Source organism: Poecilia mexicana, unplaced genomic scaffold (genome assembly GCF_051168715.1).
Source record: "Poecilia mexicana isolate PSO_F unplaced genomic scaffold, ASM5116871v1 scaffold_12, whole genome shotgun sequence".
NCBI lineage: Eukaryota > Metazoa > Chordata > Actinopteri > Cyprinodontiformes > Poeciliidae > Poecilia > Poecilia mexicana.
The window spans coordinates 20132318-20156436 of NW_028263381.1; the positions used below are offsets into that span (position 1 = coordinate 20132318).

A 24119-nucleotide genomic window follows, 5' to 3' on the forward strand; every position below is an offset into this window, starting at 1 on the left:
TATCTTTGGCCTTCTGATCTCTTCATTCGCTCAGTCTGCTTGGTGGCTCACAGGCGCCACGTGAAAAGCCATTTCATCTGGCTTAGTGATAAGTTGGTGGCGTTCACCCATTAGGAGCTGCGCCAGGAAATGAAAGAGGGGAGAAAGAAGTGGGCAAAAGAGGAGGCATGTCCCCTGTTATTAATAAAGACAAACAAAGCTGTGTTTGTAACAATGCAGCAAAGAGTCAAAATCAATATCGGTTTGTGAACAGTGAGAAGTCCAAGCTTTTTACCAGTGCAGCACATGCAACAAGCATAATTGATTTTGTGTTATATTCAATAAATAACAATTAACAACAGCAACAAAACAGTGAAGGTAAAAGAAATGATAACCTGCAGAGCAGAGATCATCATGCTAAAGTTGACAAAGAAATCCTCATGTAATTTTATACTTTCTGTTTTTAATACAATTTAAAACAAAGCAATATCCCTTTAAATAATTTAAACTTTGTGATTGTTAAACCTTTGGGCCCGACACGGAGCTTTGAGCTTACAGCAGGGTTAACGGCAAAGTAAGGTGATTTTAATTAGATTAGTGCTTTACATGAATTAGAAGGAAATACAAACAAAACAACAAACCAAAAGAAAGACAAAAAGGAAGAGATACCACATATTTATTTTAATAAAGCAGATTGAAAGCTGTTGATAAAATGTGAAAAAATTGAAGAATTCAAAAACACTTTTCTTGTAAAAAAAAAAGAGAGCAAGTTTGCATCGGCATTGACCTGACTCAGCCTCGCTCGTCTTCCAGAATAAAACCAACATTTTGCACACAGATTTCACATTCAAATCGTTGTCGGTTGCCATGGCAATCATTTTTTGGTCACCCACCTTGTGAATACCGATGAATCCTGTGGCTGGATCTGCACCACGAGTGTCATCATGGTTATACAGAGAGCCTGTCCTTCTGAGAAACAGAACAAAGTTCCTAGAAGTTTCCTGCCAGGTAACTTCTTTTACAAAGTGGTTTCTGAAAAAGTTGCTGGTTATTGCAGCAGAATCATTGTGTTGGCGCTGCTGCACCAATAAGCCCACCTGCAGGTCAGGATCGTGTCCTGATTTGATCCACATCGCTAGAGATTTGGGAACTGATGCCATGTGTGTGTGAAGGCTTTGTCGCTCAGAACAGAGCTGTATATAAATGTGACTGTTGATATTTCTGTATTAAATTTAAGATTAATGTCAATTGTGGCAGTCCAAATAATCAGAGAGTTGATTTATAATATTAATATCCAAAGGCAGCAATAGATCAAAACGGGTTTTATTCACTGCGATCATGTGTGTAACAAGGCCTGAACAACAACGCAAAGCAGAAGTCTATTATTTGGTTCACTGAGACAAATCCTAGGGGAAGATCTGTTTGCATAATACGGTTTTCTTGGCCAAAATGAATGTGCCAAACGCTGGTAGCCGTGTGGTCTGCTTTGTACTTGGAGTACACAAATCACGTTGCCCCCGCCCACACTTATTGGCACCCCTGGGAGCGCTCTGGGGAAAAGAGCGCTTCAGAACAAATTACTTTTTATTGCAGCAGCGTAATCTCACACAGAAACATCTGCAACCTTTTCCTCGAGTGCTTTTATTTAACTTCGGGGGGGAAAAATCCACAGGTCTCACACTTATTTGCACATATGAGCATTCTTCAAAAACACTGCAACCAAAGTTTTTCTATTAATGCTAACCGCAGAGCTGAAGTCAGAGTAATTTATACAAAGTTGGAGACGACTGAACCTCCGACGAATTGCAACTAAGATTGAGCTTTTCAGCAGATAAACACTGCAGTGGGTTCAGTGTAAAATAAAGGAAAAATATACATAAAAACACCCAATGACTGCGTTTAAGTACAGTGGAGAGTCCGTGATGCTGTGGGCCAGTTTCTCCACCAAGATCCATAGAAACCTGGTTGGAGTCCATGAAATGATGATCTCCTTAGAAAGGGAACTTTTCAAAAATAATGAAGACATGTGCGCAAATCAACAGAGCTCTTCTAAACTCTCAAATTCACCTCAAATAGTCATGTTGGATTTGTCACATTAAAGCACAAATGTGCGGCACACAAGATTTAACCATAATCAGTATAATAATAATCATGATTACCTTGCCTTCAACAGTTACCTTTAGTCATTGTGTTTCATTTCTTGGTTCTATTTTATTTCAGTTTTATTTTTCCATTTTAAGATGTTAAATAATGCAAAGTAAGCAGAGCATTTTAACGACTCGTTCTTTTTCCCCCAAAGTCATTGAAAAGATGTTCTCCATCTCTCCAGGTCAAACATTGACCCAAACCTCTTGAATCTTTACGTCCAGAGCAGAGAGCAAGTCTTGTGTTTAAAAATCGGTGGATGAAATCACTTCAGGCGTGACGATTGATCCGTCTGCTGGCTGCTGTTGGGCCTCGTTAACGCGCTGCAGCTCATCTCTGTGACGTTGGCCTTTAATTGCTTCAGTATTTGCTAAATTTTAAACTGGTCTGACTTTACAACATCCTGAAAACTGCTCTGCTAATTTAGTGCAGATGAATCCGAAGAGGAGAGATTTTGAAAAGTCTGAGTCGTATCTTGTGGGGCTTTGGGTTGTTCAGTGATGCAACAATCTCCTAAAAAGATACAATCATCACCCTTTTAATTAATAACATTTACCACGTTTGGCAAACTGATTATTTAAATTATTCCAAAGGTTTTTCCTGTAGCTCCTTATTCGCTTAACATCCCGATAACCTTGGTTTTCGGCCCTCTGGTTGTGCTTTGAGTCGACCTCCTGTTTATCCGTCTCACCCACAGTATAAGCCTGTGTCACTTATTATTCATCCTCTTTCCTGCTGATCATCTTTTCTGTCCTCAGCGAACCCCACTGTAACCCTGCCCTGCATGTTCGCTGATCCCTGCTGTTTCCTCGTGTGTTCGGGGCTCTGACCTCTGACCTCAGCTTTAGCATCATGCTACAGGACACCTGAGGGGTTTGTGGTGCTCAAGGTGTCACAAGCACAAAGTTCAAATGTCAACAAATGTGACTTGGATTGCTGATGGCACAACCTTGCTCGTCTGGAGAGAAAAAATAATAATCTTGCAATGATGTGACTTGTGGTGAATCCATTGGAAAAGAAACATTTTGATGAAAATTTGCAGGGTGTGGCTGCTGACTGAACAGCAACAAGCTACAGCTAATCCAAAGATTTAAGAGGAAAATACTTAACAGTCAAGCATTAATAAAGCAATGAAGAACATTGTTGGTGCTCTGTGGTGATCACTAGAGGGAGCAGTTAAAACAAGATGAAGAACAGGAACATGAAGAATCATAAGACCAAAAAAAGGGAGTACGACAAAGGTAAATGAGACTAAGATAAAGTCAAAATGACAAAGACCAAGATGAAAAACACTAAGATAACCAAGTAGAAGAAGACCTAGATGGATAAGACCAAGATTAAGACACAAAACATGAGCAGGACCAGCAGGACCAGGAGCTGGACGAGGAAAGACAGATCAGGAGGAAGAGGACCAAGACTAGAAGTAGGACGACTGAAACATGGAAGATGAAGATGAAGTCCAAGATTAAGAAGGTCAGCTGTTGAGGATTTCCCTGGTTATTAATGACCAAAAGCAGAAAGAAGCACCAAGTGTCTCTTTATTGTTGAAAATGACCAACCCAAGTCCTCCACAATGTACTGATCTGCACCTTTAAAGGTTTAATAATCTGTAGGCAGATCTGATTCATCTTCAGTGTTGAAAGAGCTGAAGCAAAACAACCAAAGCAATCGCCTTTTCAGATTCGTACCACATAAAGATGCTAAAATGTTCCCTCTGATAAACTGATTTTAAAGTGTGACGTATGAGAGACGTGTTTCTATCAAAACACATTCACCCACAGGCTGGCTTTTGGAAAACAATTCAGTCTTCATCAACTTTTAAGAAATGTAAGCAACAGCAAAATGGAAAATCTATTTCATAAAGCTCAAAAGTATAAAAACAGCTAATCTGTATAGATTAAAGAAAACATGCAACTCTACCTGTTGGATTCAGAGCTGAAGTCCTTCAAAACTAAAATAAAATTGTTTGCCTCTAAAATAGTAAATTGTAAAATTTACCAGAAATGTCTCTTTGGAGTATAAAAGTTGTTTTAGCTGCACTGTTAAAAATGTTTTGAAAAACAAAAAAAATACTACTTAAAAAGTAGTAAAATTTTAAAAACCATATATTATTGTCATCCTCAAAATTGATTTAAACACATAACCGAATGTCAAAAAGTTAAAAAGCGTGTGAATACTTGTTATACGAGAGGCCGTCATTATAGAAAATATAAAATTACATAAACTTATGTTTTTTTTTCCCCTGGTTCAAACTGCGTGATAAAGACGTGAACAACATGCATCCGTAAAAGCCCACAGAGCAGCAATAAATTGCCGAGTGTCGGCTCATCAGAGGGGCCTTGATGAAATTAGGAACAGAGTTCAATTACACCTGGTTGCACTATTTAGGGGAAATTAAAACTGCAGCAGTGGACATTGGGAGGAGCACAGGGATGATGAATGCGTGCGCGGAGCTCCACAAACTACTGTGTAATTAGATTTTGCCCTGCGGGACTCCATTAATAACTTAAAATATAATGCACACTTCATTGGAGGGGGCCATCAAATGTGGGTGTGTTACTGCACTCTGGAGGAGGCACCCTGTGCACTTCATAACAGCGAGCGAGAGCTTGACATAAATCAGACGAGGCAGATTTCGTGGAAGCAAGACTCGTAATTAGCTTTGGAAATTACATGTTTTAATAAAGTTACCGGCTGTAAAACACGAGGAAATTGTTCCGAGAGAAGGATTTATAAAAGACAGAGGAGACTTCAGGACGCGTTTGTTTGCGTGAGGCTGCTGACCTTTGATTATCTCGCCCAGCGTTCATTAGCTCCACGACTGACGCGAGCTTTCGGGGTGATTGTTGCTTTAATTAAGCAGAGGCTGATTACTGATGTCGCAATCACACGCGAGGCATAAAATGCACAGCTAGAGTCCAGTTTACCCGCTTACATCTAAACATAAAGTGGAGCAATTAGCCGCTAACCACTGCCTCTTTGGAGAGACGCACACCACCAGGAAGTGTGTGAGTCATTTGATCATATCTTGGGATTAAATGCAGGGAAAGGGGTTTGAAAGCAGAGAGCTAACAGAGAGGAGAGTGCTTTCACTTTGAAGGTCTTCTCTGTGACACTAAACTGTCGCCATATTGGCTCCAGGCTAACTTGTCTGTCTAGACAGCGACATGACATGCACAAATTATTTTTTTATTTCTCTTTGGTCTCTTATTGTCAGCATAATCGTTGAATGTTTCCACATTTCTCACATTAAAACCACAAAACTCGATGTGTTTTACTGGGATTTTTTTTTTTATAGACAACATAAAGAACAATATTGATAAATCCTTATTAATGATTCTTAAAAGCTTCAAAAACTTAAAACATTGCCCGACTTTGCTTGACTGATTATCAAGTAGTTTAAAAATTTTAATAAATACAGTCACTATTTGTAAATTAGTGGCAAAATCACACTTCTTCATGTAATTGATGTCCAAAATAAGCCTGTTTCTTTCTCTAAAAGAATTTGCAAATTGTTTTTAATGCCACTTTTACTGTTGTCACAATAAATACGATAAAATGTCATGATCAAATTCTCCATCGCCCATCTCCACTTTGTAGCATAATACCTTAGATTGTCATTTGACTGAGAATGCTGCAGCAGTGTAGATTACGAGGCTTTCAGCAGTCATTTATTAGCCGTAATGTGCAGCATTCACATGCAGCTCTTAGAGAGAAATGGCATCATTAACCCTTTGAAATCCAATCCTACACTTCCAACTAAAAGCTTCCAGAAATCTGACATCACTAACACCAGTTTGGATAAATTCACCCAGATAAACGAGGTAAGCAGCAGCCATCTTGGAGTGTTTGTCGAAATTAGGGATTCAAAACAGACGATCCTCACGAAACACGAATCTCAGCACAACTTTTTACTTATTTGTTGGGTTTTTTATGTTCAGCTTGTCTCACACCAGGACAGTTTGTTTTCTGCGAGCGCTGAAGGTCACGCCCCGCAGAAGGAAAAAAAAAACAACATCTCCAAACTTTCTGTTTTTTATTTCGCTTGCGTTGTCCCTGAGGATTGTTGAGCGATGGTCGAAATCCTGATAGGATTTCTCCGACTCCTGCCTATCAATCTGGAAGGAGGAGGAGAAAAAAGAGAGCCAGCTTCCCTGCCTTGAATTCCTAGTAGTAAAGTTGGTTCTCGGAGGACGGCGGGCTCCTTATCTGTCAGCAGCAGCGTTTTGATGTGTTTTGACAACGTTGTTTGTGACTGATGGGGTCCCTCGGTTGAATAGTTCCTGCTGTTTAGCTGCTGAAGTGATGGAGCGAGGAGCGACAAGCTGACAGATGGAACACCAAGTTTCCTGACTGGTTATTTTTCTACCTGAGACAGAGCGCCGTGTTTATGTGGGTGTGTGTCGATAAAGTGTTTTGTAACCATCTCTGGCTGTGTGTGTGTGCTCTGTTTGTGCATCAGGCCCTTCCCGTCCGAGGACACGGCTCTGAATGAGGATGATGTGTACCGGAGCCTGGAGGAGCTGGCAGAGTAAGTGTGCATTCTACCAAAAACACCCAAACTGACTTTCTTAGTCACCCAGTTGGACGTCCCAGTGATTCTCTGGAGGCTTCCGCTAACCTTAATCTTTTTCGAGCATTTTTTTGTCATTTTAAACAAGAAAATCTAAACCCCCAGGGGAAACGGATGTACGTTATTTTGTTTCTAAGAAAGCACACAAGCAAGTTCACAGCAGCGATTTTATTTCTCTCCTACCTAATTTTCTATTTCAGGAATGTATACAAATATATTGTCATGCACTGTAAAAAAAAACTCAGAAAAAACTGTTGCTGTTTAGGGTCACTTAGTGTAACGAAAACGATTGGAGCTCTTTGGGTGTCCGTCAACATTTTCTGAAATGTTGTACGATTCTTCCTGACAGAGCTGGCGTTTGAACGACATTTGAAAATTAAACCTCCTTAGATCAAATTTTTTGCATATTGTTTCAGCTTTTCTTGTTGACGCTGTTGCCTCGCTGACTACACGAGCATCTTTCATGGTCATGTTGTCTCCAAAATACCATCAGCTTTGATGCAGAAACCATTTTTCAGATGTAAGGATCCCAGTGCACACATCTCGCATAACTAGCGATGCTTGAAGTCAAGTTGTGATTGTCACTTTTCCCCATATGTGCTAATCACCTAATTACATAAGCAAAGAGCATTCTTCCACGTCGTCTGTTGCGATGGCGACACCAGCTCTGCTCTGCTCAGTAGTTTTTTGGTGTTTTTTTTAGGCTTGGCTGCCGCTCTGGAAGCGTCTGTGGCCGGCTGCTTGGATTCGGTGCACAGTGGTTTGGTTTTCCTGTGTGTGAGAGCGATTTGTAGGCTCTGAGGCTGGTGACAGCAGCTGCTTGACTCAGATTAATGGAGATTAATTAGCCAACCGCTCTGAGATGGGTGTCTTCATCATGAAGCGATAGGGAGAAAGCAGATCATGCAGACTATAGATATAGATATATCCCTCCTGAATGCATGATTGGGATGAACTGTGTAGGACGATGCAGGCTGAGGAGGATATGAGATGCTGCCAAGCAGGGTAATGCTGGATTAGGGTGCAAATACTGTATGCAGGGTGACTGCATGAAATAAGACTCAAATTGGTCTCATATTTTAGCTGATGATAGTCTGATATATAAACCATGTTTATCTGTTTTATATTTAAATGATATTGGTTTCATTTATTACTGTACAATGCATTTATGAAGGGCAGTAATAATAAAAATGAGCCTGAATGCAGAAGACTCACAAGGATAGAGTTTTGCAAAAGTATTCATACCTCTTAAAATTGGTGCCAGTAACTCAATTTAATGTTATATTCTGAGTTTTATGTCATTAACTGGAGCATGCAGACTCAAAAGAGGTTACATGCTGAAAGAACAACAAACTCAGAGTAGTAATTGAGCCAAAACTGTTAAAAAATACATAGATTTGCACTTAATAAATACTTCATTGTCTGTAAATATGTTCTACCCAGAAATCCTCAAGCGGAAGTTTCAACTTCATCTGGTTTAAATACGACAGAAACCAAAATCTTCTTCTTAGCACCTTTTCTATAAATAATCAAGTGTGCACTAAAGTACAATAAAGTGTTTATTTTCTTTCTTCATAATGAAATTGAATTATTTGCTTGTTTGGATCTTTTTATGCATGTCTAACATTAAATTAAAAAAAAAAAGGTTTACATTGTTTAAAAAAAACTTCAAAGTGTGAAGTTTTTATTATCCGATTAATCATCAGAATAATCGCTATAATAATCAATTACAAAAATAATCATTGGTTGCAGCCGTGGTTTAGATCAAAATATTTCCAGGAGTTAAAACGGCCCAGTCAGAGTGCAGTTACTTCACATTTGCAGTTTGCAAAGTGCAGTTCAATGTCTTGAAACGTTCCGCTCAAAGATTTCCCTTTTCTAATTATTGACTCTATTGCTTATTTATTCATAATTGTAAACAATTTGAAGCCACTGTGTGTCATTTGGTTGCAGGTTTTGTGTTCCAGAATCATGAATATTTGTTCATTTGCCCACCTGACTGGACATTAGTTGAGAGTTTGTACATGGACAGTTGTCTGCCTCATGACAAAAAACTTAAAAAGCTGCATCAACAAAATAAGAAGTCGGTGTATAAATGACTTCTGAGCAGGAGACAGACTTGCCATCCTATAGGTATACAAGGTTATATCAGTGTTTAACATCTAGAATCTATTCTACACATTGATTGAAATTAACCTTGCTACCCAAAGCTGCAGCTTCACTGAGTCGAGTCGAGTTCTCTGTTTTCTCAAGTGGTCAGGGATGTCACCACGCTAAGGTCTGTGTGTGACCTTTACTGTAGGAGCAGAGGGCAGGTCTTATTAAATTAATCATTCCCTTCCACCGTATGGCTGCACTTGACCTTTTACGAGGAACATTTTGTCTCACCAATGGACACGAGGATAATTGATTCATCAGCAGGTCCTCCACTTAATGCAGTAGGACACGCTTAGCACATAGGTCATGCTAGCAATAGCCCCGCTCTCAAAGACGTATTAATTAGCCTGAAATATTGATGCATAGTGTGATTTATGGTGGCTCCATGACTGAACTGCGAAAAATGGATGATGGGGACAATAATCATCGCTCCGCAGTAATAACAGTCATGTTTTATCGATGTAAAGCCAAACTGTTTCCCGTAGGAGGAAACCGGAGCACAGGGAGAACATGTGGAGCCGTAAAAGACAAGAGTGTGAAAGATATAAAACGGCAATATTGCCACCACAAATTTTGATTGTAAATAACAAAAGCCAATGGGAAAGAGCAATAATAATTTTATGGCAAAGCTAAGAAACTCCTGAAACTGGTGAGTAACAAGGAGTTTAAAAAAATAAAAGAAATAGGAACCAACTGCTGGATGATGTTGGTGGAAGGACGGACATTTTCAGCAACAAGGCAGTTCAGAGCACTTTAAATGACTTCGAAGGAAATAGAAACAAAACAACAAACCAAAAGGAAAAGAAAAAGACAAAAGTGCTACACAAGTTAACCTAATAGCAATTTCTCTAGATCTAAAGTTTGTTCTCGATTAGTAATAAGAATGAGTGAAAAATGAAGATGAAAAGCAGCTTTTAGGGATGTGTTCATATCCAGTAATTACAGTTAATGGGAGCTGCATTGACTTTTTGCAGAGCCGCATTGATTAAGAGTGATGAAGACTGTCTGCCAACATCTTGCCTTTCCACTGTCCATTTCATCTTATACAAGAGCTACCTAAAGAACAGGGGACAGAAACGACTGATGACCAGACGGTTTCAAACTTATGATCATTTCAACTCGATATTCAACTCTTTAAAACTTGTAGCTATTTCAAGGTCTCAGACGGACCTTCTGGTGTTCAGTCACATCAATACAGGACTAAATATTGAAGGTTTAAACATTGGAGCACTGCATCTTTTTGTTATTTTGACCACTTCTCATTTTTTGCAAATAAAACCAAAATTGTTGCTTGGAATTTCAGAGACATTCAGTAGTTCATAGAATAAAATAACAATGTTCATTGTACTCAAAGAGGAAAGTCAGAGAAACTGGTCATTTTGCAGTGGTCTCCTAATTTCTTCCACAGCCGTATATCAGGAAAACAGACAAACTTTGATTGAGTTTCCTGTGTTTTGTCCAGCTAGTGTGACTTTAGATAATCTGAGGGATTTTCAGAAACAGAAATTACCGCTCATATCCCTGTAGTTTTAAAATCTGATCCTACATCCTTAGAAAGTACAATGCAGTGCTGGGACTCTTGATGTGGACTTGCTTGATGATTTGTGAAGTCTTCTTGTTAAGAATTGGTCCTGTGTGAGTAATCTACATCCAGCAGCTTATCCTGAAGCTATGAACACAAGAGATTGTGTTTTGCTTGACTGAGTATCATTTAAAGGTTAAATACAAGTCACTTCAGTTGTTAGGAGTATTTCCATATTGCGCACGCTGCTGGGTCAGCTGAACTCATGTCGAGTGAGGTTGATTGAGGCCTGCAGCCATCATTAGGAGCTCACCTGAAAGCAGCAGACGTAAAGTGAATGGTTTGGATCCTCCTTAGCGCCGCCATGTAAATGTTTGAGTCACGCTGCTTGCGTCCTGCTACCCGGTATCTGTTTCTTCGTCTAATTGAGGTCTCGGAGGTTAATGCGGCGACCCTGGTCCTTACCTCTTCCCTCTGGCGTCCAGATGATCACCTCGCTTAACTCCCAAGTCCTCCCCGTCTGGAACGACTCCATCCTGAGGTTGACAAAGCATGAAATGGGGAGGATCTGGCACAGTTGCCAGGGGAGTTATTTCCTTTGCGAAAGGCACACATAGATTTCCATTCCCAAACATGGACTGTCACAAGCTCTTTGTGTCATCTTTAGCAGTTTATTTTGGTGTGTCATTCCCCTGGGCAGGCAAAATAAAAAAGTCAATAGCTTGTAAAATAGGAAAGTTACATAATTTGTGATTTATTCTTCTTTTTTGTGCAGTGTTTAGACATGTATAAGTATTAATATTTCTCTTTTGGTTATGATTGTTTACAGTTTTTCTGACATTTTCTTTGTTTTTTACACTGCCTTTATTGCATTTATATATATTTTATGTGAAGTTAGTTAGTGGGTTATTCCTCACTCCCTCTATTTATGAAAACAGCAGTAATACTGGCGTTAACAGCAGCTTTACCTGATAGTATTATTGGATTCAAACAAAAGGGGGATCCTGCAAAAGTGAACATTAGAAAGAAATTTCTCTATGGAAGAAATAAAATGTAGCTGATTAAAAATGACATTATTTGCTGATAAATTGTCAGCCGTTTAGTTTAATGCAGTCTGGTTTTGAGGAAATCCATCTCTGAATGCATTTATTGACCTTCGAAGCAGAAGAAGCGCTACAGCAGCAGACAACCTGGCTAATTCTGCCAGCTAACAACTGGAAATTGAGACTCCAGAAACACCAGTATTGGACTTTTACTGTTTGGAAAAACAATTCCTGTTCTGTTGAGTCTTGATTTTAGTCGTCTTTCAGATGGTGGGGTTTGAAGTTAACAACACACAAAGGCATCAGCAGAATCATTCAGTATCAAAGACGATACATCTCAAAGTGATTGAACACGACAGCGACTTCATTGTTACTGGAGATTTTATTCTCTTGTATAAAGCAATAATAAAAGAGCTTGTCACAAAAAATGATTAAATGAAATACAAATATCATCCATATTTTAAAATTCAATCTTTGCAAACTTTTCTTTTTCATTTAGTGGCATGAGCTGCTTTACTCTTTGCATATTCTCCTACACATTTTTACCAAAACCTATCTTTTATAACTTAAACCTAAATGTTATATGCTCTTTTGATTTACAAAAACCTGAGCTGTGTCAAACATATGCACTGTGGCTCTCATACAGTGAATCATTGTCCATTCCTCCTCCTCACTGATGCAGCTCTATGTCATCGTAAGCCTGCAGCACTGACTAAACCGATTGCATGCAAACGCGCTGGACACCCTCTGGCTCGTCATTGTTTTATCAGACAGAAAATTAGACCCTAATTCATGAGCCCTGAGGCCCTTTCCTTCCCACTCTGTGTCCCACTCATGCATTTTCATGCTAAGACATGCAAAAACACACACCCACACACACCCACATGCGTGCATGTGAATTATTTATAAGTGCAAGCCCAACAGAAAAACAGTTTTGGAAATTTGTCCTATACAATGTTCCACTTGTACAGATAAATCTTTGTTTTTTTCTCTTCCTCATATCATCACTTATTTACACACATTATGCAGTATGTAGGACGTCTCTGTACAAATTTAGCCCTGCTACATTCACAGCGCTCTTCTTGTTTCGTCATGTTTTCTGGAAATGTGATTACCCACTTGCTTTGCAACGGTTTTCAAAAAACTCGAATGTCACAACAAAAAACCTCAACAGATTGCTGAAAGTAATAAACCAGAGCAGAGTAGTGCAACATTTTAGAGGAAGAAAACTTTACAACTGAAAACTGTGGTAAATTGTATTTAGCCCACTTTATTTGTGGTGCAGGAGACGGAGTAAAAACTTGGAAGTAAGTTCACTGGTCAAGTGATTACCAAATTTAATTTACATAAACTAAATGCAAAATGCTGTGTGGAGAAAAACTGACATTATACATCACCACAAACACTTTGTCTCTACGGTGAAGCACAAAATTTGAATTGATTAGAACAAGAACACTGAACAGTACAACCAGATGTACAATGTAAGAGTTTGGATGGGTGATATTGTTTTCCTTGAACTCTAAAAGTTGTGGAAATCTTTGCAAGATGCTCTGCATCAAACACAGAACCTTGTGCAAGACAAAAGAGCCTCTGTAAAAGTTCAGTTTTTAAATAAAAGAGGCAATAAAGTCTAAATTCAGGTGGATTAGGAAGCGTTTGAACGAAACAACCAATCAACATTCATATTTTAAGATCATATGCAAGCATCGCTGATCTTGAGTGTCATTAACCAGCTGATTGAAAATGTACTGAAGATGAAATTACTAACTGAAAAGATGAAGAAAGACATGAAAAATCAACAAAGATGCTGCAGATGCATAACTACCAGTGCACATAAAGTCAGATTCAAGCATAAAGCAGAAGCAAGTCGATATTGACTGTCTTAATCTTTATGTAGTTTTATTTTGTTGAGCTATATTTCATTATCATATTCATATAAAACAGCACTTAGTCTTAGATTTCTCCTCCATGTTCTCCCAGGAGAACCTGCCTCTCTCAGATCTCTCCACAGGTCAAAAATATGTCCATAACCCCCCGCGGATAATAGAGCAAAATTAAGTTGAGAGTGTGCCTCGGCGTAACCTCTGTGCCATCCAGCGTCTGTGAGAGTGGTCCTGCAGTCCCACCGCTGGGAGAGGACATGCTGATAGGACAGCAGGAGCTGGGTACTGTCCTCCCACGCTGCAGCCTCGTCAGTATTCAACTGCAGCCGCTTTGGCTTAATGAAAAAAGAAGCAGCGTATTACTGAGAGTGAACTAAGACACCCCAATTAAAACTTCAAACCGACGTCACAGATGCGTCTGCTCTTCTTCTCCTTATCCTCGTGTTTGTACAGACAGTGAGAGGAGGATTGTTGTAGCGCTGAAAGCAGATGAAGGTCGTCACCTGGACCCAGTTCTGGAGAATCAAACAACATAAACCCACGACTTACACAACGCCTTAGTAACCCAGTGCTACCGTTCTCCTCAGGATGCTTTCAAAGTTTACCACAGTGTCAATGTCTCTTCCTAATGAGACATTGTTTTCAAGCTACAGTTAGCATGCTATGATTAGCATGACTGTAGCATACTCTACATCAGAAGAAACCTTAAGAATTACCAGCCTGTTGTTCTTGTGTAAGCGTTTTACATCTTCTAATAATCAAAACAATAGAAATAGACACAATAGACACTGTGTAAATTGTGTTAGCTAACGCTACATCAGAAGCTAACATCCACCATCTTCCTCATCTGCCCTCTTGGAGGTACAGCCAGTTAGCGCCAGGGAAACTGAATGACTTTTCTGGATTTGCTCCTTTGCAAACACCAGCCAGTAGCATCCCATGGCACCAGGGTATTTCAGATACTTACCCAGCATTTTCTTTAGGATAATATCCGTATGATTTACCAAAAAAAAAAAAAAAAAATCTACGAATAGGCTAAATTTCCATGTATTCGTAATTTGTAAATACTGAATGAACTTTAAATTAAAGCCCTGATTTCATAAATTTTTGGGTAAATACTTAGAAGCTGTAAATTTGTGGCGTTTTAAAGAAAGTTAAAGATACTGTGACCCAACCCTAAACCTTCAGGACAGAAGAAACAAGGTGGATGTCTGCTGAGGCTCAACTTGTGACTCAAGTTAGAAAACTTAATAATCACCAAAGAATATTGAATTCATGAGAAATTAAACCAGGAGATTGGATTTACACACAGAAAACAACATTTGTGGCATCAAACATAAAAACCATCATTCATTCCTTTCAAATATATTTTTTTTGGGGGGGAGAAGTCTTTGAAAAAGATTTGCATCTTCTCTTAAAGTCCCTTTCCTGAGCAATAACTACACCTGCAGTGCAAGGCAATGCACAGCGTAATCTCCGATAGCATGAGGAGCAGCAGCCGTTCCTCTCCACAGCAACTGTCTTTGCTCTGCTGGCTTCTGGCCTAATTAAAGGTCAGTTAGCTAGCTGGGTGCCAAAACAATATAAACAGATTCAAGGGAAACGCCACGTGGGAGCCCAACACTTCGGAGGGGTTTGTAAATGCTGGGTGCTGCGTCCTCTTCCTCGGAAACAAAATCATTAAAGAAATTAAAATCACGTCGCCCCTCTGGCCCTCGTGTGTAAAAGATAATGAGATGGCTCAGATTTGACAGCCCAGGGTGTGTTGGCTGTCTTAAAGTTTTACTTTTCCCTCTCCTCAGCGAACACGACCTGGGCGAGGATGACATCTACGACTGCGTGCCGTGCGAGGACGACGGCGACGACATTTATGAGGACATCATTAAGGTGGAAGTACGACAACCCATGGTGAGATCTCTGTATAATCAGCCGCTGATTACCTGATGCATGTTTTCACACAAGATTTCCAGCATCGTCGGCATGCACAACTAGAAGACAAAAAATAATCTTTGAATATTAGAAGCCAAGGCAGTTAACTGTAACACGTAACTCGTGCTGACCAGTTGACGTTTCTTAGCCAAGATCATAAAAACTGACAACCAGTCTTCATCATGGGCTTAATTAGCTGCAGAACCACCATGATGAGCTAATAGATCTAGACTTTTCCTTTGCATAACCAATTAGTCCTGGTTTTAAATCTTAAAATGAATGAATCTAATCCTAGAAGCTGGAGGGGGGGAATAAGTACAACTTAACAAGTGAGGAAAAGAAGTAATTACTTTGAAAATATTTGGGGAATTTTATAAAGAAGTCTAAATTGCATTGTAAGGGTGGACTGCTGGGTTGGACTTGGAACCTGTTCATAACTGCTTGTTATTCTAGCATTTAAATCACTGATTACCGAACAACCCCCAATGTAAGTCAGGCAGACGGTTCTCAGAACTATTTAGGAGCCGGTCTTTTTGCTAAGCTTTACTAGAACTTTAACTGGAACTTCCTGCTTTGGTTAGTTCAGGCTAAGATTATGGTTTTTGGTTACTAGCACTCTACGTGAGTAGACAAAAAGAAGTATGTGGAAAAGCATCTCTAGCCTGTAGTTGAGCCTTTAGTGATGCAGTGGGCCTGTTTCCCTTTTAAACCAGCAAGAAGCTTTTTAAACGTCTTTCTAGAAACAGGAGAATACAGAATAAATACAGAATAAAGTTCATCTTTGTGTTTTCAGGAGGATAATGAGAACAACAGAGAAATCGTTCTTTTTACTCTAAAGCTCTTTTTCTGTTGGCATTGGTAAAATTAAAGGTTGAATTTTCATAAAATATTCTGTGTGAACTTATGCTACTGCAAGACTTTTGACACATTTCCAGCATAATTGACTGTAAATGTAAACAGCTCTGTGTGTTTTCAGGCGCAGTATTTTTAAGCTGTGGCAATCTGTGAACTACTAGATTTCTTTCCTCCCTGTGAATTTATCGTTTTCAACCTGCTGCTGACATTAATTAGAAGAAAGCTTAAACACACAACCAGAGTGGGATGACGGCATGTCTGATGTCTCAACTCCTGTAGCCTTTTCTTCTGCTTTGACTTGTATCATCATCAGTTCGGAAACGATTCATGAACAGTAAGAATACAAGCGCGTGCTGCATTCTTGAGCCTCGGTTTCACACAAACCTTGTAATGATTGTAAGAAACCAGTAGATTGAAATCTCCACAGACGGCTTTGACTCTGTTTTCGTTTTGCTTTATTTTCTTTTTCCATTTGGGTAAAATCCCGTTTTCCATTATGGCTCTACCTTGCAAATGTATTCACAGACCTTGATTTATTTTATTTATTTATTTATTTTTTAACATTTGGTCATGTTATAACCACAAACCTTAATGTCAGATACAGCTACACAGCATATTGGATTTTTCTTAAGTGGAGAGAAAGTTATAGGTTCATTGCGAGATTTTCTACTTACCCTCCTTTAACTAGTACCCTCAAATTAAATCCAGTGTAAGCCTCAAGAAGTCACCTCATTAGCAGACAGAGTCCATCTGTGTGTGATTTAGTCTTTAGCAGTTTCATGAAGGCGTCAGAGGTTTATTAGAGAACATTTGTAAACAAACATCATCACCATGAAGGCCAAGGAACACAGCGAGACACGTCAACGTTCAAAGAAAGTGACTCACATCCTCCAGTTGTTGTTGTGAAAAGACAAAATGCTTTTGTAGACAAACCCGTTTGCATTTCTTTTTCAAAATGTAAATGTGAAAATCCCGTATGTTTTGGGTCTGTTGTAATTTGCACAACCCTTATCTGCAAAAATCTACTTCATTCCGTGTTTACTGTCATTTTAAGCAAAAAGAAAGTTCACCTAAAACTGCTGATGTTTAGATGACAGCAAAGTTATAGGAGAGATCCAGAAGATTCTGCAAAAGACTTGAGACCAGGCAGAGTTTGCAGGGGAATTGTTTCGATTACAGATTATTCATGAGTCGAAAATGCAAAATTCAGACCCATATCCGTCTGAGGATATGTGACAAGTAGTTCTCCATCCAACATGGCTGAACTGGAACTGTCTTGCAAAGAGGAATGTGTGAATATATTAGTCTTCAGTTGCACAAACCCCAACAGACGAATGTAGGGTGACTGAAAATGAGAATTATCCACTAGTTTGTGTCTCTTAAAATTCTATCAGAAATAAATTGAGGTTTGTGGTTGCAGTGCATAAAAACTTCTGCAACATTATATAGGCTTATATTATTATAAGCCTATATAATGTGCAGATGAGGATGCATCTGTTCTTTGCAGAGTTTGTCGGATGCATTGTGATGAGATCACGATGGACCTGACAGACTGCAGAGACCAGATGACGATGCAGCTTTCCATTTATTGTCTATTTCACACTTGGTGATATAAACCTGTCACTTGCTTTGCCCTTCTCATGCTGCAGATCAGATACATGCAGGTGAGTGGTGCTGTGCTTGTGACTCGACTCCCCCTCTCCTCCCCTCCAACCTCCTTCTCGCCATCAGCTAACTTCCCCTCATCACTTCATTTCAAACACACAGAGAATGACCCACCGATTAGGGCTAGTGACCCATGCACGGTGGCGGGGGAGACCCCATCTGGTTGAGCGTCTGACTCAGGGCCTGTGACTTCAGCTCAGTGGCTGCAGTGTTAAGTGATGTCAGCGAACACCACCCGCTGCCACAACAAAGATGGAGACAAACTTTGTTGTGCTGGCTTCGTGCCCTGCCTCTCTTTTTCTAATTACATGCTGGACTGAAGCCTGGACTGGACTTTCTTTTTCTTCGTCTTTAAGCATTGTTAGCTCCAGGATTGTTTTTATTTTATTTTACTGTTAACGGCCAAATCTGGTCCAGATGGCTCCCCTACTTCTTCTTTATCTTCCTCTTAAGTTTAGCTGCTTCAGATAAAAATGTGTTCAAATTAAATCTGTATGTTTTTCTGTGGATTTTACAGAGCTGTTTGGCTAAGTCGTGTGTGGAAATCAGTCAGTTTTGAACATTTATTCAGATTTTCTTTGCTTTCTTTAATAGTGCAGTGGTTATTTTTTATTTACTTTTACTGCTGTCAACTGATTTCCAGACTATGATCAGTGAACTATGCAATCGCTCAGTGACCCTTTGTATGTGAAAGTATCATCTGTGTGACAACAAGAATCCATTTCTTGGAATATTAGTGAAGGCCATGAAATGCAAAGAAAACTGCACGAATATCATGCCCTGTGTGAAATCATTTAAAACGACACAATAAAGCCTGTTCTCTCAGGCTGGTACGAACTGAACCGCTCCACAAAAGCCTACAGAATGATTTAATACTCTGATCCACCATCTCAAAGGCAGGAATCACAAACTTCATTGAATCTGCAGCCAGAGGGATGCCATTAAAGAACCAGAAACCGCTTTAGATGCTTCAGCAGTGTTTTTATAACTTAAACTCGGTTCAGCCCTTCTCAACCAACCCAGTCAAAGGTTTTGGTGACCCGCCAAGCTGAGCGGAGAAAAATGGAGCCTTAGTCATAACTAGAGCGCCGAAAGCAGCTATGATTTAAATCGCTTCTTTGATCAAGTGTGGTCTCTGGTGCTTTTATTAATCGATGCAGCACTCAGGGCTGTTTACCCAAGTAGCTACACAGAAGTCATCCTCCAAAAAGGCAAGAAAGCAAAAAAATAAAGTGAAAGAAACCTGGATGTACTCTATTCTACCTTTGGGGAAAGAAACCCTCGAATCATATAAAATGAAATGAACTTCTGGCTTGTCTGAACCGTTCCTTATAGCTAAACTAGGCGGGAGAAACTCGCTGTCAGCACAATTTTCCTGCAAGTCAGAAAACAAGTTAGTATAGAAAGAAAAAAGAAGGAGACCAAATGCTTTCTAGGAAGGATCTGAGGTTATGTAACAAGGCTCATGTTGAGTTTAAACCTCAGCCTTGCAGGATGTGTTTTTATGGGCATTCGTTTAGCATCTCTCACATAGTTTTGAGAAGAAGAATGGACAAAAAGGTATTGTTAGTTTTGAGAATAATCTTTGAAAATAAGTTTTGAGTTTACTTGAGCTCTTCAGCCAATGAAAGATGAAGCCTCTCCTGCTTTAAGAAGTCAAATATATATATTTTTTTTACTTGTCTCAACAACACAATAAATATGAGTAAGTTTCACTCTTTACCTTAAGGTAGACGTTCATGACAATCTGTTAGATAATCCAGTTTACCTGACACAACAGCGTTGCAGCAGAAATCTAGTCTGAAACCACTGGCATGTGGGTTTCATGCCAATCTCATCAATGTTTCATCCCATAAAATCTGTTCAGTGTTTTGACACATGGCAAGATTATATCATGGCTAAAATGACAAGCTTTTCATTTGAAAACTGTGGAAACAGTCCTGAAGCATAAATTTACTAAAACCAGAAAAATCCCTTCTTTTAAATCCCAGTTACTTCAACCAGTTCACTGTGTATTTAAACACATAAGATCATGTTTTTCCTTTGTATTTTCTAGAAAATGGGCATGACAGAAGATGACAAGAGGAACTGCTGCTTAGTTGAGATCCAAGAGACTGAATCCAAGTACTACAAGACTTTAGAGGACATTGAGAAGGTGAGTTCTGATCCTGAAAGTTACTGTTTGGCCCAGAAGTTCTCATTCACTCGTTCACTGGCATAGATGAAGAATCTGGTGCACAAATTAAAATGTAATTGATGAAAATATACCCCCAGACTCATACACATATCCATTAAAAAAAAAAAAAACATTTTCAAGTCTTTGCATAGACATTAGTCCTTTTATCCTGGAAAAATTCATGAGGTGATAGAAGGCTGACTTTATAACTGCCTTTATGTGTCTCTAAAGGTTCAGATCTGAGTTCATCTCTAATTTCTAGAGACCAACAGCAATAAATAGATAAAAGGAATCAAATTAAGGGTTCTGCATGTATTTCTCTTCTATTATTGTGCCAAAACTTGTGTCCACAACTGTTGACCGTGCAGGTAGTGAGTGTTTTTATACTTGCTCTGGGTTCCTGTTTGCTGCCTCCTTGTTGTCGGCGCCCGATGCCCCTCGGCTGTGTGTCAGCATGGAAATGTCACGTATCGGCCGATTCATTTGGGAGCACAAATGTCACGGGAACCGATCAATATGGTTATTATTGGCTGAGCCCACAGGGGAGACGGTTATCCCTGGTGCTTTACGTGCACATTACAGGTGCCGAGAGTTGCCAAAGGAATAGCTTGATTTATATTAAATCTATTTATAATTCAATAACAAAATCTGATGATGCATCGATGTAATTTATGAGGATATAAAAATCTTTATACTTTTGAATTCAAGGAGCTGGGTAAATAACTTTCAACATTTTTTAAACAAACCAAACAGAAAAATGTGTCATGCATTGGTGTTCATCTTGGTTGAGTCAATACTTTGCAGGACCAACTTCAGGTGCAGTTCAGCTGAAGTTGGGGGATTTCTCTACCAGCTACAGAAATACATTCTTGCTTGTTCTTCTGCAGCTCCACCTCAGTGAGACTGGATGAAAAGACATTTCTTTTCTACTCTGGCTGTATGTTTAAGGTGACTGCCGTGTTGGAAGATGAACCCCAACCCCAGCCTTGAGTTTTTTCTGTAGCCTCCAGCAGGTTTTTCGACCTCTGTTTTATATTTGTTTTCTTTCATAAAGCTCTCCTTGCCTGGCCTGTTACTGTATGTGAACATGCATCTTTCAGTAAATCTGCAGTCCAGCCATAAACGTTTTATTTTTAAATACTGGATTGAACAGAGCTCTATGAGACATTCAGAAATATTTCACACGTCTTTCCTGCCATTCTTTTTGCAAAACAGTCACAAACACTCCAGCTCTCTCAGCGTAACGACAAGCCTTTGTCGAGATCGGCGCTGCTAACGCATCACTTTTGTCATTGGCAGATTTCTTCTGAGTGCCACAAATCATCCGCTCTGCTAATTTCATTAAAGCAAATGTGCATCCTGTGTTTTTCCCCACATTAGACCAACGTGAGAGTGGATGAGAACAAATGTGCCTCTCGTGATCAGAGGACTCGTAAAGCTTAATTGAGTTGGGGTTCATAAAGGCTGTCGTTTTTTATGTTGCTTCTTAGTTGATCTATTTGTTATCATTATGATGATGAAATGTGGCGGCCATAAAGCAGAGCTGTGGAAAATAACAGGCCGGTTTTTCCTGCCGTCTGCAGCAGCACTGCGTCTCCATGTAGCTCTGGCTCACTAAGTGTTGTTTCCATTTAGCAAATGGCCTGATATATGTTGCCTGTCTCTTTACCATGTTGTGTAATATTGATTTGTGCTAAAAGCTTGAATTGATCTCCTTCGAAGAAAGAAAAACAAACGTTAAGACTGTTGAGAAAATTAGGTTTTTCGTGTAAAGCTTGTTCTGATTTGTTCCTCTCTCCCCTTGAAGAATTACATGATCCCGCTGAAGCAAGTCTTGAGTTCGCAAGAAATGGAGGCTATTTTTGTCAACCTGGAGGTGAGTACGCGGTCAGGCGAAGGGAAATCTGTCTTTACAGCATGTCTGCATGCCTCCGACAGGTGAATAATTGAGTGTGCGTATGGATAGCTGATTGACTGACATGGCATGTTTTTGTTTCTGTACTCTACCCTGATACATAATTCATAGTTTCATATATAAAGCAAATATTCGTTTTCAAAACAGCGCCAAAGGAAAACAGGAGATATTTTTTTTCATGCATCGTCGTCAGTGATGGATGTATGAGCGACGGAGAAACGTTGTTTTTTTTTTAGCGGTGACTCAATATGCCAAGCAAAAGATTCTGAAAAGCAAAATAGTTGGAAGAGTTTTTCTACGTTTTTTATGCAACCTGAATCAGCTTGTTTTTTCTAGATTGTCGGTTTAGAAAACAGGTCATTACTCATCGCTCCAAAGCTCCTCCAACATGTTTGACTTTGTTCACATCTGGTAAAATTGTGCTTTTTGTGCCAATTGTTAAATAGTCGTAAATCATCATTATTACAAATTGAGCTTGTGATAGTTATACTCATTTCCACAGAAAATGTATATTTAAAAACAAAGCATCTGTGGTAACATTATGTCTGGAACACCAAACTTGGACATCAGTGGTGGAAAACTTTGTGCACCCAATGTAAAAATAATGATAGCAAAGTCTCCGGCGAGAAGGAGGCATTCAGGAAAACTCTTGTTTGACTGACGTATATCTTGGAAATGTAACAAACCGGCATCCTACTCAGAGATATAAAGTACTCAGCCATGAACCCGATGTAGGTGGTGGGTTGGGATAAAACTCAGGTTTTGCTCAGGTTCTGACCAGCATTTTTACTCTGATGTCTTTAACAAACCACAAAGTGATTGCAGTTGATCTGCAGTTGGAAAGATCTCTTGAGTCCTCAACCTTTCTCTTGCGTTGTGGAATTATCATACATTTATTGCTCAGATCACTTTATGTGTTGCAATTTTACTGAAAAAAGCAACATTTAATCTAGAAAAAGGTTAAAAATCGAGGGCCACCGTTCATTTTCCTTGTCTTTGCTGAACTTCCAGGAGCAGAGGTAAGGAAGACGTCTGATATTACCTTCTGCGTTACAATTTCCCTGTGTTTTTTTGTGCATATTAAAGTATATTTGGTGTTTGAACTAGTAAAACAGGCGTTTTTAGCGTTTTTAGTGGGAGTTTCAGTGTTTTTCTTTTCTTTCCTAAACCCTCAAACCAGGAAGTCTAATGTATATTTATGTGTTTTGCCAACATGGCAACAGTAACATCAAATATCGATGTCCAATACTGTAGAACTCAATATAGATTCCTCTTTCTGCTTTTACATGTAATACAGATACATCAACCTGTTCTGTTGTTTATTGTGTTGCTTTCCTAGGATATAATCCGCGTCCACTTTGCCCTTCTGCGAGCCATCGATATGAACATGCTCAGCGGAGGAAGCGGCCTTGGAAAGATCTTCCTCGATTTCAAAGAAAGGTTGGTATCCTGTAATCCGCGCCAAGTGTTTGACCTCATGTCGCGTTCTTTTGTGCTCAGGACCCACAGCGATAAAATCCACTTACAACACAAAGATGGAGGCCTTTTTCTATCCTTTCGACTCTGAGACTGCATTAAGATGAGTATCTGCAGATCAAACCGCCCATTGATGGGATTAGCACACAAAGAATAAGTCACTTAAACGTAAATAAATCAAGTTGTGTGCAAAAAAAAAAAAGCTGAGAGAGCATGAAGCCAATTGTTTCTCTTTCCAGCCGAGGTTGACAAAGCAGCTGCACTTAGCCTGTCATTCATGTTCATTTTTTCTCTCTCTTATCATCACAGTGTATTATTCTTTGCATAAATATCGAGCTGCTGTAACTAAACACACAAGTCTAGGACTAGTGGGAGAGATGGCTCATGATCTTTTACCAGAAAGAGAAATCCTACAACCACTAAAGTCTGACGTCGCTCCGTTTTTCTTTACGTTTTGCGGAGAAGAAAGTTGTGCTCATATCTTCTTCGGACGTTTTCTTGTCGTTTCTTTCAGTAGCTTTTGGTGCAGCGCCCCCACAGGTGAGGCAGTGAACAGGTTTTGATAGCTTGACTCAGTGCAATGTCAATGTGAACTGCATCCACTAAAAATGTAACAAATGTAGCAATTTTGGTCACTACTGAACATTTTACGTCACTTTCTAAATAATGGAAGCAAAATAAACTAAATAAATTTCCGCACCTGCTCCGCCTCATTTACATATTAACTTGAAACACTGAGAATTTTTATTTCAGGTACAATCGCAAACTCTAAGAACAATCAGAATGCGACATTTGCTTAAA

General features: G+C 39.4%; 1 protein-coding gene across 6 annotated transcripts in view; it reads left to right on the plus strand.

Annotated features, from left to right (window-relative positions):
• vav2 (vav guanine nucleotide exchange factor 2) overlaps positions 1-24119 on the plus strand; it is a 200569-nt gene that overhangs the window by 139733 nt on the left and 36717 nt on the right. For all 6 annotated transcript variants that reach the window (XM_014991152.2, XM_088011049.1, XM_088011052.1 and 3 more), the window contains 5 exons: positions 6587-6655; positions 15105-15210; positions 19808-19906; positions 21735-21803; positions 23182-23282. In XM_014991152.2, the coding sequence (XP_014846638.2) occupies positions 6587-6655; positions 15105-15210; positions 19808-19906; positions 21735-21803; positions 23182-23282 (444 nt within the window). The remainder of the gene's footprint in view (positions 1-6586; positions 6656-15104; positions 15211-19807; positions 19907-21734; positions 21804-23181; positions 23283-24119) is intronic.